Here is a 17,094-nt window from a genome sequence, read left to right on the forward strand (position 1 = left end):
GATAGGACATTTCCCCCCCCTCCCTCATGCTTATACTTCCTTCTTTCTAATAAAACAGATAAGATGATATCATATATAAAATAAGAATGAAAAAGGTTATTTATTCAAGATCTAATCAAGATTAAGGGATTTTTCTCAGCAATCTAATTTAATCATGTCTTTCATATTTTTTTCTGTCCATAAAAGTCGTCTTCGTACTTCCACGCTATAAACCCGATACTGCAGTTAAGCTACAATTTATTGCTCCATTCTACCTAAACATTATATATGACAGAGATGGAAATTTATGAATAAGTATGAAAGAGTTGAACAATGTATTTAGTAGTTTAACAATCTCATTTATTGAAACAAAACTTGCAAGTAGGGTTTCCACCGGAATTCCGGGTTACGGTTTATGTACGGAAATGATCCGGAAATTTTTTCCATTTCCATTATGGAAAAGGTTACGGAAAACCGGAATTCCGGAACGATTTCTGGAACGATTTTTTTTCCGTAAAACGGAAATTTCCGGAACGTTGTTCCGGAATTACGGATTGTTACGGAATTCCGGTTTCCGGAACATTTGGTACCACCCCCGGCCAGATAGGGTTAAACATGTTTAGCTTAAAACAAGTTTAAATTAAACTGCTTTAAAAAGTTCTATTTCAGGAGAACAGTATAACTAGCTTTTAAAACCCAATTTCAATTATCAATTTATATTGGTCCAATTGGATCATATGAAAACACAAAATATTAAATTGAAGTCCGCTTTTGCTTGATCTTTGACAAAACTCCAATTTCAAATCATTAAGCAAAGTATCTAATCATCTTAAAAATAAAATATTCATTTAATGCCTCATTTTCTTGAATATGACTTATCAAATAAAAGATTTCCAAGATGTATACAGAGTGTTTGAACTTATTCTTTACAGGTTTAATATTCCCTGTATACATAACAATATTTTTTTGAGCAATGACAAAATCACCAAATCGCCAAATCCAGCAGACAACCAATTTTCTTCGTTAAGGGTCTCCAATGATCAAAGCAACACTTCCTATCCTTGCAGGCTAAACTCCATTCTAAACTTGTCTGAAGTCGTCAAATCCTTTGCTCTTGAACAAAAATCCATCCCATTTAAACAAAAGTTGGTTTACGGCCAATCTTGTCCAAAAATGGGGTTTATCTGGCACGGTTTAGCACTATTTAAAAATCCACCATGGCTAAAAAACTTAAAATCTTTATCTAAAATTTTTGTTTTGATGAACACGTAGATGACCGCTAGTGTGCTAATAAAGGACTAGCAACGTTCACGGTTCTTTAAGGTTAAGAGGAGTCATCATGAAAATTGTGTTAAAAATCATGATTGTTAAGAAAAAAAGGGTTATTCGATTTTTACATAAATTACTTTGATAGAATGCCTTGAAACAACGTGTATTAGTACCAATTGACCTCTAGACAGTAGACACAGCATTTGATCTGCGACAGATTTGTTCTTTTATTTTTGCCGAATTTTGCGACGCCCTTGTGTACTATGTACATGTGTGTAGAGTACATTGTGAAACCTTGAAGTGAGATGTTTTCCAAATCAGATTGTGTATGATTACGTACATGGTATAGCCGGTCATGGATAAAATAAATTCCAGACGGATCTTCAAGTGTAATAATTTGAACTCACAGAAAACATATATGATCCTCAAATAAAATATTAATCGGTGAAATATAAGGCTAAAAATGTACAATCTATATAATTAAGCTCTTCGCTCACAGCTGTGTATATATATGTTAGCTATAGCTGGCCAAACGGCTGGACCAAATTGGCTGAGTTTTTTTTTAGAAACCCATGAGTATCCTGGTAGTAACTTAGGCTTAAAAAATCCGATATTTTTTCTTCTTTAAAGATTGGAATTTTTCGAGTGTTTTTAAAATTACACGGGCAACGACGGCCATTTTAACTAGTATATATGATAAAGCTCTTCCCATCTACAGCGGGAAAAACGGCCTGACCAAATTGGCTAGGTTTTTTTAGGGAACTTTTGGGTACCGGGAGAGTGACAAAGATTAAAAAATTTGGGATTTTTTAAAAGTCCGTGGCGCTTCAGCTTAATTACGATTTGTAATACCAATAGCGGGTAAACGGCTGGAGTAACTATGCATATGAATAATAGTATGAACCTACGCAAATCCGGGTGCTTCCGCTGGTAGTATATTATAATCATTTTAAGTTTAAGTTATGAAAAATAAATTAAAAAGTCGTCTTCATTGGATCGTTTTAATCGCCTACCACTGTTTATACAAATATATATAGTTTTATTATATATATATATATATGAATTCCCCAAGTCCCAAGGTGAAATGCAAATATATTGGCGACCTCCAGGGTATTGTGTGCAAGATTACTAAATCTTTGCTAATCTGATCCAAAATTTGCAAATATTTTCTTAACATCTTACTCTCACACCCTAACCGTACGCATCTTCTAAATATATCATTCTATCTATCCATCCCCCTCTATATCTGTCTATATATCCATCTATCTATCCCACTCATATCAGTCTATCTATCTATCTATCCGACTCATATCTGTCGGTCTATTTATCTATCTCACTCATATCTGTCTCTCTGTTTATCTATCTATTTATCTATCTATCTATCTAGCTATCCCACTCATATCTGTCTCTCGTTATCTATCTATCTATCCGAGTCGTATCTGTCCATCTATCTATCTATCCCACTCATTTCTGTCTCTCTCTCTATCTATCTATCTATCCACTCATACTTGTCAATCTATCTATCCAACCATATATCAATCTATATCTCTATTTGTCTATATATCTATCCATCTTTCCAACCATATATATATCTATCTTTCTATCTATATCAATATTTCTGTCTATCTATCTATCTTTCTATGAATCTGTCTATTTATTTATCTATAAATTTATCTACCTACCTATCACACTCTATATCTGTTTGTCTATCTATCTTTCTATCTATCTTCTCTCTTTAATCTATATATCATCCATCTTTCTATCTATTTATCTATCTAAACTTTTTTGTAGTCCCAGAAATGCACATTTTAAAATTTGTTTTTAGCTTTAGCTTTTTGTCCTGATTGCCAATTATCACCCCTTTGGTGTAGTTATTAGTGTCATGAGTATTAATTACCACCCCTTTGGTGGATTAATTAGTGTCCTAAGTGTTAAATACCACCCCTTTGGTGGAGTTATTAGTGTCATGAGTGTTAATTACCACCCCTTTTATGGATTAATTAGTGTCCCAAGTGTTAATTACCATCCCTTTGATGGATTAATTAGTGTCCTAAGTGTTAATTACCACCCCTTTGGTGGAGTTATTAGTGTCATGAGTGTTAATTACCACCCCTTTGATGGATTAATTAGTGTCCTAAGTGTTAATTACCACCCCTTTGGTGGAGTTATTAGTGTCCTGAGTGTTAATAAACATCTCTTTGATGGAATAATTAGTGTGCCAAGTATTAATTACCATCCCTCCGGTGGGGTAATTAGTGTCTTGAGTGTTTATTACCATCCCTCCAGTGGAATAATTAGTGTCCTGAGTGTCAATGATTATCCCTATGATAGAGTGATTAGTGTCGTGAGTTTTTATATCAATCCCTCCGATGGAGTAAATAGTATTAATTACCATTCCTCCTATGTTGTAATGAGTGTTAATTATCATCCCTCAAGTGGAGTAATTAGTGTCAGCTGAGTGTCAATGATCATTCCTCCGATGGAGTAATTAGTGTTCTGAGTGTTAATTATAATCTATTTTGTGGAGTAATTAGTATTCTGACTGTTAATAACCATCCCTCTGATGTATTAATGAGTGTCCTGAGTGTTAATTATCTTTCCTGTGGTTGAGTCCTGAGTGTTAATTAAAATACCTCCGGTGGAGTAATTAATGCCCTGAGTGTTAATTACCATCCCTCCTATGGAATTATTAGCATTCAATAAAGAATATTAATTCTCTCGGTTGGAAATAAATTCCTCCGGTGGCCTCCACCCAGTGGACGGGACCGAATATGCTGCTGCAAACTTCAATCTCTCCTGTTTAATAAATTTAGTTTGCTTCTATAAAATTGGATTGGCAATAAAAAAAATGTTTAAGGTGGAATTACTACTAATTACTACTCAGGAATATGCCGAGAATATGCTGAGGAATTCTTGAGAATTCTCTTTTCTCTAGAAGTAAGGAGAAATTCTCCGGAATTGGTTCCAAAAATTCTTTGAAATTCTTCAGAATTTGTTACAAGAAATTATATATATATATAGAAAGGACGGAAACGTACACCTGTTAATTTGTATCACCAGTATTCCAGGATATTTAAACACAGGAAGAATAATCAAATATTAAATATTTCAAAAGTTTCAACATTTCTCAAATATGAAAATCTCTAGAATGTTAAACACTGAAACTTTAACAATGGAAAAAAAGCTTCAAATAAAGAAAGTTCGATTTTTTAGTCTATGTTAGCCCCTGCTATCTAGGGTACCCATGAGTTCCCTCAAAAAATGGCAGAAAATTTGGTTCAGCCGTTTGAAAGATAGCTAACGAGCGAAGATCTTCATTATTTATAGATCATCTAACATTTCTAGAACATCAAACATTTTTAAAGTATCAAACATTTCTAGAATATCAAACATTTCTATAGAATATCAAGCATTCCTAGAATATTAAACATTTCTAGAATATCAAATATTTTTTTATTTGTTGAAACATACAAATTATCTTATATCAGTTAATGTTTTCACTTTTTATATTTTTCGAGAATATTACGATTATTTAATACCTCCCCCCCCTCCCCCCTTCAACCCACTCCTTTCGCAAAAATATCAGAGTCAAATTGTATTTTATAAAGCAGTGATATTTGATTCTCAAGATTCACAGTTCTAACTTCACACAGTGCTCACATCAATAATACTAAAATGAAAACCAATAAAATATCTAAAGTTAAATAAAAAGAATCGCGTAAAGCTAATCAAAACAAGAAACTTTTTGATATTTTGATCTCTCTTTTGAAATCCGTTCAAAACAGTATAACCTGACATTATTTACTTAAATATTTAAAAAAGTATAAAAAAGATAAAACTAAAAATCAACATTTAATAATTAAAAAGTGGTTATTTTAACCAGTACCTCTAGTCTACCGTGGAAGAGATGCAAAAAGACAGTTTTATGACAAATTTTTAAAATTCGTTTAAGAATATCTTTATATTTCCAAACATGAGTAATTCATTAGTGTGGCTCAGCCCACGTTTTCAATAATGAATAATATTCATAAAACAGGACAGCAATCTATATATAAATTTAGCTTGTCTGTTTGTTTATAACGGATAAACGTCGAAATGGCTGAATCGATCGGGCCAAATTTTTTTTGTGGAACCTCACATGATCCTGTAGGGAAGGTTTAGGAATGGTAACAATTGAAAAATGAGCTTGTAAAAAATTGTATTTTTTAAGAATCAACGAAAAAAATGATAAAAGAGCAACAATTAAAAGTTAAAATCAAAGATGGGCTTGAAAGCCTAGTAATTATTACTTCTTTAGATTAAATTATATAACTCATTTTTTCATGTAGCATACCCCGCCGGCTTTACGGTCAACATACCCTGCCGGCTTTACGGTCAACATACCCCGCCGGCTTTACGGTAAACATACCCCGCCGGATTTACGGTCAACATACCCCGCCGGCTTTACGGTCATACTTTTCTTTCAGAATCGAACTAGAATTTAAATCTAATTTTGCACAACAATAAAAACTATTTTTCCTCTGAAGTTAAAGAAAATTTATTACATCAAAGATGCCAAAGGTTTGTGATTTTCAAAAATTTAAATCTATTTGAATAAATTCTACAAAAGCATAATTGTCAAATAAAAGAAATGAGTTTTAGCCGCAAACTTTGGTTTTCCAATCTACATATCTTTGCAACCCAATGCCGTAGACCTTAGATATCTTGAAACTATGAATTCTGTTGGATTAAAACGACTGATTTTTTAAATATCAAAGGTTTAAACCATCTGGTTGATAAGATTAGAACATTTGGGTTTGTGACAAAAACTCAATTTTTAGTCAATACAAACTCAAGAATTTGAGTAAAAGAAGTTCAAACACTTTTCTTTTTTATATTTTTTAGAAAAGAATTCCCTTTCATCCCAAATCCAATTCCAGGTAATTTTTCCACATATATATGGGTGGGTGGGGGATGAAAGGATCATGAAATTAATAGAAATAAAAAATGCTCTGGACAGTATATACAGGAAATATAGACAACCTGTATTTTACTGTTAATATGTTTAACCAAGGACCGAATTTAATAAATTTGAGCTACGTCGCTTAACCTCAGTTAAGAAATAGTAAGTAAAAAAAAAAATTATTTTAATGCATAGGTTAATGTATATGTAGTACCGAGTACAACCTTAAAAATCCCGGTCAGCGAATAAAAAATAATCTTAAGACTCTCAACAACTTTTTGTTATTTAAGTTGCAGCTCTATATTTTTGTATGTAAGGCCCTTGAAAAATGGATATATATGGGTCACATCTTTACTACTTTTTCAAACATTCCTAGCACCTATAAACCTTTAAAGTTAGCGTTATAATTTTTTCAATATGCTGGCCTTGACACATGCATTGCAACCGTATACCTTTACTACAATGCCTTTGTCCTTGGGAGGGACAACAAAATCTCTTTTAAAAATGATTAATCCTTATTTGTAGAGGCCTCAGCAACACAAGAACTAAGCCTTATGTTTCCTGGATGTTGGCTTGTAGCACAAATTCAACACAGGTTAGCACGTCAAACTAATCTAAATTGCACGTCAAACTAAACTAAATTGCACGTCAAACTAAACTAAATTGCACGTCAAGTTAAAATAAATTGCACCTCAAACTAATCTAAATTGCACGTCAAACTAATCTAAATTGCACGTCAAACTAATCTAAATTGCACGTCAAAATAATCTAAATTGCACGTCAAAATAATCTAAATTGCACGTCAAACTAATCTAAATTGCACGTCAAGCTAATCTAAATTGCACGTCAAACTAAACTAAATTGCACGTCAAACTAAACTAAATTGCACGTCAAACTAATCTAAATTGCACGTCAAGCTAATCTGAATTGCACGTCAAACTAAACTAAATTGCAAGTCAAACTAATCTAAATTGCACGTCAAACTTATCTAAATTGCACGTCAAACAAATCTAAATTGCACGTCAAACTAATCTAAATTGCACGTCAAACTAATCCAAATTGCACGTCAAGCTAATCTAAATTGCACGTCAAACTAAACTAAATTGAACGTCAAACTAATCTAAATTGCACGTAAGATTAAATTCTTATGTGGTATTCGTAGACCAAATTGAAATCTCTGTAAAACCGACAAAAAAACGTTGATCAAATTTTTTTAAATGATGTTTATTTTGTTATAACGAACATATTTTTCTAATACAACCGGATTTTGCCTCATCGACCTGCTCCACACATTTCCTATTGGCAGAGCAGGCACTGACGGCTATTGCGCGCGGCATATCATTAAATAGTCTGGTGATTTCAACGATAAGGGACTGTGTTGTGTTGTAAGGGGTTCTATTGACATCCTTCTTGACCCAGGACTAAACAAAACAATCGAGGGGATTAAAACCTGTGAAGCTGAGGGGCTACAAGTTCGTGTCTCAGGCATGCTTCATATTCGCCCTGCACCCCATCATCCTTGATCTTCACTACATCGCTAATAATTAGTAAAAAAGTAAAAAATTATTTATTTATGAAATTTTGCACTTTTGGTGGATGTAAGATTTGTACCATATCTCCTCCTTCACAATATTCTTCGCCAGCCAATCGATATTGCCCAGCAACCTCTCAATCTGCCTGAAGGACGTGCCCAAGTAGTCATCGATCATGTTTAGCACGCTATCGACGATTTCCTGGCTGTCAGTCGCTACGCACTGATTTGTTCCCCCTTTATGCAAGCAAAATTCTCTAGCTGGCCTCTATCATTAATTAATCGCCGGAATTTAGCTTGAATTTTTAAAACATATGTGCTTGGAGAGTTCCGTGCTTGCCTAAATCTCCCTGCTAGTCTTTCCGGCGCGATATAGGGTTACGATGACCCCTCTATTTATCGGATCGGATCAGCTAATTAATATACAAATATGTACAATGGTAAAAACGACATTTCAAAAACTCATTTCCTTCATAACTAAAAGTTGATTTTAATTTTGTCTACGAATATCGCACCCACCCTGTTTAACCTGTTTAACCACCCTGTTTAACCTGTTTAACCACCATGTTTAATCTTGAAGAGCTATTGAGAAGATCAACTTTGTTTAAAATGTGCCCATGATATTTTTGCTTCTCTCATACTTGTGCTAAAACTGTTGGAGCTATGAGGTCATAAAGTCGGAACATTATAAATGTCACTTAATTTGGCCTTCTCCTCAAGCTTCTGCCATGTTCGCAGTATTGTTGATATCAGTTTACAACCCTATCTTCACCAACTGCTCTCTATCCTTATTTAAAAAAAACTCAATGATTTGGCAAGTTATCCAAAGGTTACGAACTCTCACGCAAGAATCGATACGAGCTTTTCCAACTACTTCGAAAAAACTGAAGCTTAAAACAAGTACTTTTATAGTTCCTAAATGTTCATTCTACATGGCAGGCTGTAAAAATAAAGGTGTAAGTGAGGGAGTGCGGTAAATGAAAAGCCTACATTTTGGGATACTTGGTGCAGTTTTTCACAACAATCTGGATTTGTGTGATGAGTCATATTGAAAAGACGAAATTTGAAGAATTTGAAGAAATCTGCTAACAAATTCATAAAGAATAAGAAATTCATTATAAGGATGATAAAAAAATTGTTGACTCTTACATTGTTTTACTGACAAATTTCTATTGAGAAATGTGTTCCTGACATCTAAGTAGTTTACTGTAGAAATTTCGTTACATTATTCTTTATCGTTATTGAATAAATTTTATAAAACCGATTCTCAAAATCATCCCTTCAAAATGGATTTTAACGATTAAATTTGCGCTCTAGCTGAAAAAATCATTTTCAAAGTATTAAACAAGAGCAACACCTTAAACAAAGACAAAGACAAAAACAGATTTTTTTACTTTTGACACGTTTAATTTCAGGAAATCAAATTTCGTTTAGAAACCGAACCAGATCTTGCTGTATTACAGGTAGTAATTTGGATCGTTAAGGACCGTTTTTTAATTTTTTTTTACAAAACTTCCAAAAGTTTGAAACAGTTAAAACAATTAACTAGCTTTAATTTATTTTTTTCTTCTAATAAACACAATTGTTTCGTTTTCATTTTTTTCTTATCCTGAACAAAACAAGAAGAAAACCGGCAACTGTCGGCCCATTACTCTCTGGAAATTCCGGTTTATTTTAAGTGCCGGACCGACTTTTAACCAGCTAGAGCAACCTGGCTGTACAGTACAATTACAGTTTCTGTAAGGCAAACCGAGACAGTACACTAAATGAATGATCTCCTTCTTGCGAAATGTATGTGCCTGAGAGCAAAACTTAAGAGAGTATCATTGAACGAAACTCCCGGGTTTCCTTTTTGGGGTCTTAACATTTGTGTAGATTTTAATTTATTCTAAGATATTCAGAAAAATGGAGAATATGAAGAAACTAAATAAAATATGGTTCATAATAAAAATATTGATTTTCACAAAAACTGCCTAACCCCATTCATGAAACCCGTGTTCCAAAACTGGTTTTCATAACGATACCCTGTCTTAAGTTTTGGGCTCTGATCCTTGGAGCTAGATCTCAGAGATAATTAAGTGAATGTTTAGGATGAACTGACGGGACAATCTTGTATCCATTGGATGGTTAAACATAACAATAAGGCATCCAAACATTGACAAACATTGCTAAAAAATGTAAAACATTGCTGAACATTACCGAACATTGAAAAACATTGCTAAACATTTGTAAAACATTGCTTTAACTGTGTCTACGCATTTCTAAACATTGCTAAACATTTCTAAACTTTGCCAAACATTTTTTAACATTTCTAAACATTTCTAAACATTGCCAAACATTGTTTAACATTTCTGAACATTTCTAAACATTGCCAAACATTACCTAACATTCCGATAAACATTAGAATAAACATATAATTTTTAAAGTAAATTATTTATTATTTATCATCAAAACAAAGATTACCAATGTTTTGAATAAGGAAATTGTTGACTTTTTAATAAAAGGTTTGAAAGTAAGGTAAATTTTGTCTAAAATAATAATACCAACTTAAAACGTTTAAGGTTCTTTTAGTTTCTTGGCTTCAATTATAAATCTGCAAATAGAAATAAAAGATTAAAAATATACAAACAACAAATTTTCAAAAAATATTTTTAAAATGCCATACAGGAGAGTTGCACAAAAAAGGGGTACAATTTTGCACCAGGCGCCGCAAATCACACTTTTTTGACTCACCCTGTATATCTATTGCTTCAACTAATAGCCCATTAATCTTTTCAGTCCAAATATTGTAAACAGAAGTGGCCAGACCCCACTACATATTGCTGCACTTTACGACAGGAAAGTTTAAACGGAGAGCTTCAAATTTTTTTAAGAGTGTTTACTTATACTATTATATAGGTTCTCAAACAAATGTTTGTAAAATAATTGATATATAAACTTTTACCATTCATATATTATAAAAGAAAGTTCAATAATGGAATAATGTAAAATGGCATTTTCCCGCCATAGCATAGAAACTCAAACTTTTGGCATGCTTAAGCGAGGAAAATTTTTATTCTTTACACCATTGCAGTTGGGATCAAGTTATAGATCACACAATTGGTGCTAAAAAGTGGTTTTATTCAATTTTTAAGATTCAGAAATTAAATAACAAAAATAAATGAAAATTACATGTTAGGCGTGAGTTGTACCAAATACTTATCTATAAACACCAAGCGGACATAACGGTGAGTTAAGGAAGTTTCTTGTTTCTTTACTTAACTATAAGTTTATAGTTTTTTAGTTTTAGTTTCCAGTTTCTCTACAACTCATAGTTTCTTGTTTCTTAACTTAACTCTTAAGTTTATAGTTTTTCAGTTTTAGTTTCCAGTTTCTTTGCAACTTTAAAGTTTCTTGTTTCTTTACTTAACTCTAAAGTTTAAAGTTGTTTTTGGCCACTCTGAAGTTTCCAGTTTTTTTCAACTCTTTAAAATTTCTTGTTTCTTTGCGGCTATAAAATTTCTTGTTTCTTAGCAACTCTAGTTTCTTTTTTCTTAGCAACTCTAGTTTCTTGTTTCTTAGCAACTCTAGTTTCTTCTTTCTTTGCAGCTCTAAAATTTCTTGTTTCTTAGCAACTCTAGTTTCTTATTTCTTTGCATCTGTAAAATTTCTTGTTTCTTAGCAACTCTAGTTTCTTTTTTCTTAGCAACTCTAGTTTCTTGTTTCTTAGCAACTCAAGTTTTTTTTCTTTCTTTTTTAGTCTAGTTTCTTGTTTCTTAGCAACTCTAGTTTCTTGTTTCTTTCCAACTCGTAGATTCTTGTTCCTTAGCAACTCCAGTTTCTTGTTTCTTAGCAACTCTAGTTTTCTTGTTTCTTGACAACACTAAAGATATTTTTAAATATCATCATTTTCATCATCTAATCTTATGAATATATTTTCAGATAAGAGATAATTCTGGTGAGTTTACATAAAATATTTATTATTATTCTCTTCTTTGGCAACAAACAACCTGACATATTATGGAAGGAGACATTTTAAACTATTCACCCACTGTCATGTTTCGTGGGACAACATGTAGTAACTATATATAAAACAATGACTACAAGATATGACTATATAGACCAAGGACTACAGATATAACTATATAGACCAAGGACTACAAGATATGACTATATTGTGTTTAGGTCGACTAGCTAGTAACTATATAGACCAAGGACTACAAGATATGACTATATAGACCAAGGACTACAAGATATAACTATATAGACCAAGGACTACAAGATATGACTATATTGTGTTTAGGTAGACTAGCTAGTAACTATATAGACAAATGACTACAAGATATGACTATATTGTGTTTAGGTAGACTAGCTAGTAACTATATAAAACAATGACTACAAGATATGACTATATAGACCAACGACTACAAGATATAACTATATAGACCAAGGACTACAAGATATGACTATATTGTGTTTAGGTAGACTAGCTAGTAACTATATAGACCAAGGAATACAAGATCTGACCGGCCCTGGTATTCTCACCTATGGATCAGATTCTAGAGGAATAAAACTCAGGAAATAAATTATTTTAAACATTTTTATCTGTAATTTTGGAGAAGGTACAAAACACATTACGTTTCATAATTTCAAATTTTCAAAAAATATATAAAAGTAAAAACGCCCTAAATTTTGATTTAAGGTCAAAAGAACCAAATTTTCAATTGTACTATTGATTTTGTTTGGAATCCGCCAATATGCTTTCATAATTCGCCATCTTTGTGAAGCAATGGCATTGTTAGTTGCAATTCAGTTCCTGCACAATTCATAAAACTGAAAAAGGAAAATTTCCTATGTATATACTAGGTTAGGAGTATTAAAATCAAATGAGTTTAGGGTGTAAGTCAACTGAGAAAAGGGCTTGCGCTTTAAATGTTCAATGATTTATTTAGTCTTGATATATTTTATATGTGTTCTTGCAAATTATTGCATTGAAAGTAGGATAAAATATCAAATGATAACTGAATAAAAATGTGATGCTTATCAAAATGTATACAATTATAAAAAAGTAGGCGTTATTAAATGGAAAAATGGAATTCAATTTTAATTTTAAACTGTATTGATATCAAAATTCATATTAACTATTTAAAACACTGTTTTTTTTGGTTCGCAGTGTTATAAATCTATTGGACAGAAATGTTCTTTTTATCGAGAAGGTTCAAACCTTTTTAAATTTAATTTTGTCCCGAGGTTTAGCCAGGAACAACATTAAAAAGGCGAGAACCTATAGAGATATAGAGAAAATTTAAGTCCAAAAACTTTATAGCACGTCGTGCCAAAATGATAGTGTTATAGGTAATTTTATGAAACGTGTGTGAACTTGTTTTATTTCGATGGCTATTTCTAGATCAAAAGCTTTAAAAACAAAGTCAAAATATGAAGTTGATTCCATTTTATTTTTATTTCAATAAAAACAATATTTTGGAAATTTCCAAATTATTTGGAGAAAATCCGGGAACCAATCGAAACTTTAGCACACGTGCTATAATGTACAGTTAATTTAACTTTAAAGCACGATGATTACTTTATAGCACGTTGATTATGAAATTCACGATGAAGTACACGATAGTTTAATAAAATAAGTTGGGCGCAGTTTTACATTCGAATAAAATGTAGCTGTTTTCCACCCACTTCATAATTCTAGATTTTATCAATTTTGATTAAGAATTATTCCGCTTTATAAAGATTATTACTGTACAGTGTCCCAATACATATGGGAATTGGGAGACGATTTGAATTTCGTCTTTGATTTCCGATAATTGATCAATGAAATAAATTGCATTAAAAAAGCGATTGTACGTCTAATGTGATTTAAGAAATGTGGTCTATCTATCTTTAAAAATGTCGGATGTATAAAACATTCGAACAGTTTTGTTGAATTTTAATTAGCTGGAATTTGGACAAATTTCCTAACATCTCTTTGAAGTATGTAGAGTGTAGACCACATTATGGAGATCCTGAGACTACTAGCTATCGGTGTTAAATGTATAAGTGTGTAATACTACAAAAATATACTAACCAAATAATCCCATTTGGAACAAAGACGATTTAGAAGTTGTAATTTAATTCTCATGTTTATATGGACACCCTGTAGTATAACCAAAAATTTAGAAGTAGAAATATATTTAACTTCGAAACTGAGAATGTTAAATTATTTATTTATTAGTTGGCGGCTACTTGCTCAGGTTAACCTAAAATTTTAAGAAGAAAACTAAGAAATTTTACTAAATGAAAATTATAACAGGAAAAATTTGCAGGACATTGATATCAAATTGAAAATAGAATGGTATTAATCTTGATTTTGGACTCAGAGGACGTAAACTCTCTATCAGTTGGGATTTCTTTCATTGAGTTCATGTCCGAATTTAATGAATTTAAACCGCGTCTCAAATTCCCCGAAAACTTGAATCGAATACGTAGTTAAAAGTGGAACCAACTATATTTGAGCCGCGGCTCAAATTCAATAAATTCGGCCTCATTTTATTTTAACAAGCACATTTATCTTTTGTTTTGTTAACACGGACTCAGAGGATGTTAGTATGTCCAGAAGCCAAAACTGATTTTCTGAGACATGCGAGCCGTAAACCTTTTCACTGTACAGTACAGTACAGTACACAATTCCTAATACGTTCATCGTAAAATATGTACATCTTACAGTGTACGCTTATTACTATCTGCGTAGGACATACACTTTACACTGTACATACTACATGGTACTAATATATACAGTGCAGACTGTACACTAATCATACAGTGATACCCAGATAACTTTGAAATAGGAAGAAGACTTTTGAATTCAATTTAGGACTTAAACATTAGACATAGCAATTTTAACGTGTAAATAGACAATTCTCACATAAATAGTGCTTTGCTGAATTTCTAGTAACAATATTTGCTTTGTAACAACATCTAAACGCTTAAAGGGAGTGTTCGCGAAAAATGTAATGGGGTATAGGCTTAATACGATAAAAAAAGCTCTTTTGATCGCTACTAATCTTACTTCTATTTGTTGCGTCTATAAGGAGAAAATTGTTAAAGACGTCTAATACCGAAGAGCGTAGCGGCCATACAAATTGAGGTACAGGGTATCCCACATCAAATTAGACCGCGTCAATGGGTCTAAATTACGATTTGGGGGACAAATCAGAAAATTTAAGAATGATTCATTTTGAAAAATTTAATAAGGCTAATAGAAATTTTTTTTGCAGAAAATACTAGATTTTTTTAGTATAATGTGCGTATTTAGGTGTTAAAGATTGGAGATAATCCAATATGATATGGGACGCTCTGTAGTTGGAACATACGACTTAGACCGTAAAAAAATCAAATTAATATCAAACAAATTATTCAGATATCACAACCTAAAGTCATCGATTATCTTTCGCCCCATTTGTATATATTTGATATTTCATACTAGTTTTGATTTTGTTTTTTAAAATAATATTTAGCTAACAACTTGTTTTTGAACATTCCTGGAAAATATGAAACTGTCGTCTTCATTACCAAAAATCCTCGAAACATGAATAAATGTTTTTATAAGTAACTCTCAGATCATAACAATTAAAACATATTATGAAAAATCAACTATAAATAAATGTGGCGAAAGACAATCGATGACTATAGTTGTAATATCTGAATGATTTGTTTGAAATTAAATTGATTTTTTTACGGTCTAAGTCGTATGTTGCAATTTTCTGAATTTGTATGGACGCCATGTTGTTCAGTATGAGACGTTTTTAACAATTTTCTCCTTATAGACGCAACAGATAGAAGTAAGATTAGTAGCGATCAAAAGCGCTTTTTTATCGCATTTAGCCTATACCCCCTTTCATTTTTCGCGAACACTCCCTTTAAGTATTGCTATATTGTCGTCTTTCTATTCCATTGTTTTCTGGTTATCACTATAATATGTCCAGGATATACAGGATGTACAAGGTCGACAGCTGACGACATTCAACAATCCTGGACAGAAAGTGGACAGGTAACAGATAACTTCCAGGAATTCCAGGAAACAAAAAATAAGATATTGTTATTTTATTTTATTGATGCAAATTATCTTTCATCAGCAGATGTATTCGAATTGATTATATACAATCAACTAAGCTTTTGGCGTTTTCTGAAATAATTTGCGGTACTAGGACCGAAGAAATGGTGGGGTTTAGTGGAGAGTGGATAATTCAAGATTAAAAATGTTTTAATTCGAACAGCAAAGGATGAGACTTCAAATACGACTAAACGGAATTTAATCAGTCTTTTTTAAAATTCATGTTAGCCTATTGATTTAAAAGTTTTACTTCCAAAGGTTAATCATTAAGTTCATCTAAAAAATGCTATCTTAAAGATCAAAGAGTGATCGTCGAAATGGACGAGTGATAGGTCGTCATTAAATTTTCGTCTTTTGTTTCGTCCTGTAGGTACGGTGGAATTTATAATCTAAAGTGACTCGACATTCAAAAAGTTTGATGCCTGATTAAACCATGTCTGAGCAAGAAAAATTCAGAAATCTTTTTTAACTATTTGAAAATTGGTCATTTTAAATTGTAAATTCTCTGACTTGCGGATGGAACACAAGGAAGAAAATCAACAGAATTAAACAGTACTTTAAAACATAAAAACGATGATAACTTCCATAATGTTGCTCCAGATAAAGGTGTAAAGCGTACTGAAGATAATCAGACATGATAATCTTCAGGGGTGGGGGGAAATTAAGTTTACAGCTAGGATTGCATAGCCCACCCCCCACAGTTCCCCCACCAAAATTTCCAAAAATGTTAAACCATGGAGCGACAATGTTTAATGAAATAATACAATGAACATTGAACAAGACCATTTTAGGCGGCGGAGTGAAGATCTTGGTTCTGGTTCATGTACTGTACTGCAGAATAAACGGCGAGGAAGCATAGGACGCATGCTGGATCTTTAATCAATAATATATATGTTCTGGTTTATGTACTGTAATGCAGAAGTACTCTCCATCATATTACTATGGACGGATAAAAACAAAAATAAGCTTCGTTGTTGAAAAATTTAACCTTACAATGATTAACATAATATTTAATAATAATAAAATTTGGGTTTTTATCACTGATCTTCGTTGCAGTTACTTTGTACTTTCAGAAAACATTTATTTTACAATATTTACAAAGACAACAATATTAAAACAAAGGGGGGGGGCACTTTTTTAAGTTCCCAAAAAGCCTGGACATGCTCGTCGAGGACAAGGGGAGTTTGGCGTAATATCCAAGTATAAAACTTGAAAATATTTTTTTTTCTTTTGCAGATGTTAAACCCATTTACATTTTGTATGGTTTATAGCCTGGCAAAATAGTTTTGA

General features: G+C 32.2%; 1 protein-coding gene across 1 annotated transcript; it reads left to right on the top strand.

Moving 5' to 3' along the window:
• The first annotated feature begins 4,324 nt into the window (after positions 1 to 4,324).
• On the top strand, positions 4,325 to 16,848 carry LOC111712349 (ankyrin repeat domain-containing protein SOWAHC). The gene is made up of 13 exons (XM_023486930.1): positions 4,325 to 5,808; positions 6,133 to 6,167; positions 6,716 to 6,785; positions 9,137 to 9,184; positions 9,812 to 9,865; positions 10,201 to 10,238; positions 10,500 to 10,559; positions 10,900 to 10,948; positions 11,643 to 11,658; positions 12,182 to 12,278; positions 13,927 to 13,945; positions 15,677 to 15,741; positions 16,596 to 16,848. Exons 1-13 carry the CDS (start codon positions 5,800 to 5,802, stop codon positions 16,681 to 16,683), a joined length of 648 nt encoding a protein of 215 aa, XP_023342698.1. The 5' UTR covers positions 4,325 to 5,799; the 3' UTR covers positions 16,684 to 16,848.
• Positions 16,849 to 17,094: the final 246 nt, after the last annotated feature.

The sequence above is a fragment of the Eurytemora carolleeae genome, unplaced genomic scaffold, assembly GCF_000591075.1.
Source record: "Eurytemora carolleeae unplaced genomic scaffold, Eaff_2.0 scaffold1265, whole genome shotgun sequence".
NCBI classification, from domain to species: Eukaryota; Metazoa; Arthropoda; class Copepoda; order Calanoida; family Temoridae; genus Eurytemora; species Eurytemora carolleeae.

What these genes read in the sequence shown, in the direction of transcription:
- LOC111712349 (XM_023486930.1), top strand. An exon ending in GTAGCACAAATTCAACACAG is followed by an intron (nt 6,786 to 9,136) that starts GTTAGCACGTCA and finishes GTTTAATTTCAG; the next exon opens with GAAATCAAATTTCGTTTAGA. An exon ending in TGGTTAAACATAACAATAAG is followed by an intron (nt 9,866 to 10,200) that starts GCATCCAAACAT and finishes GTTTTGAATAAG; the next exon opens with GAAATTGTTGACTTTTTAAT.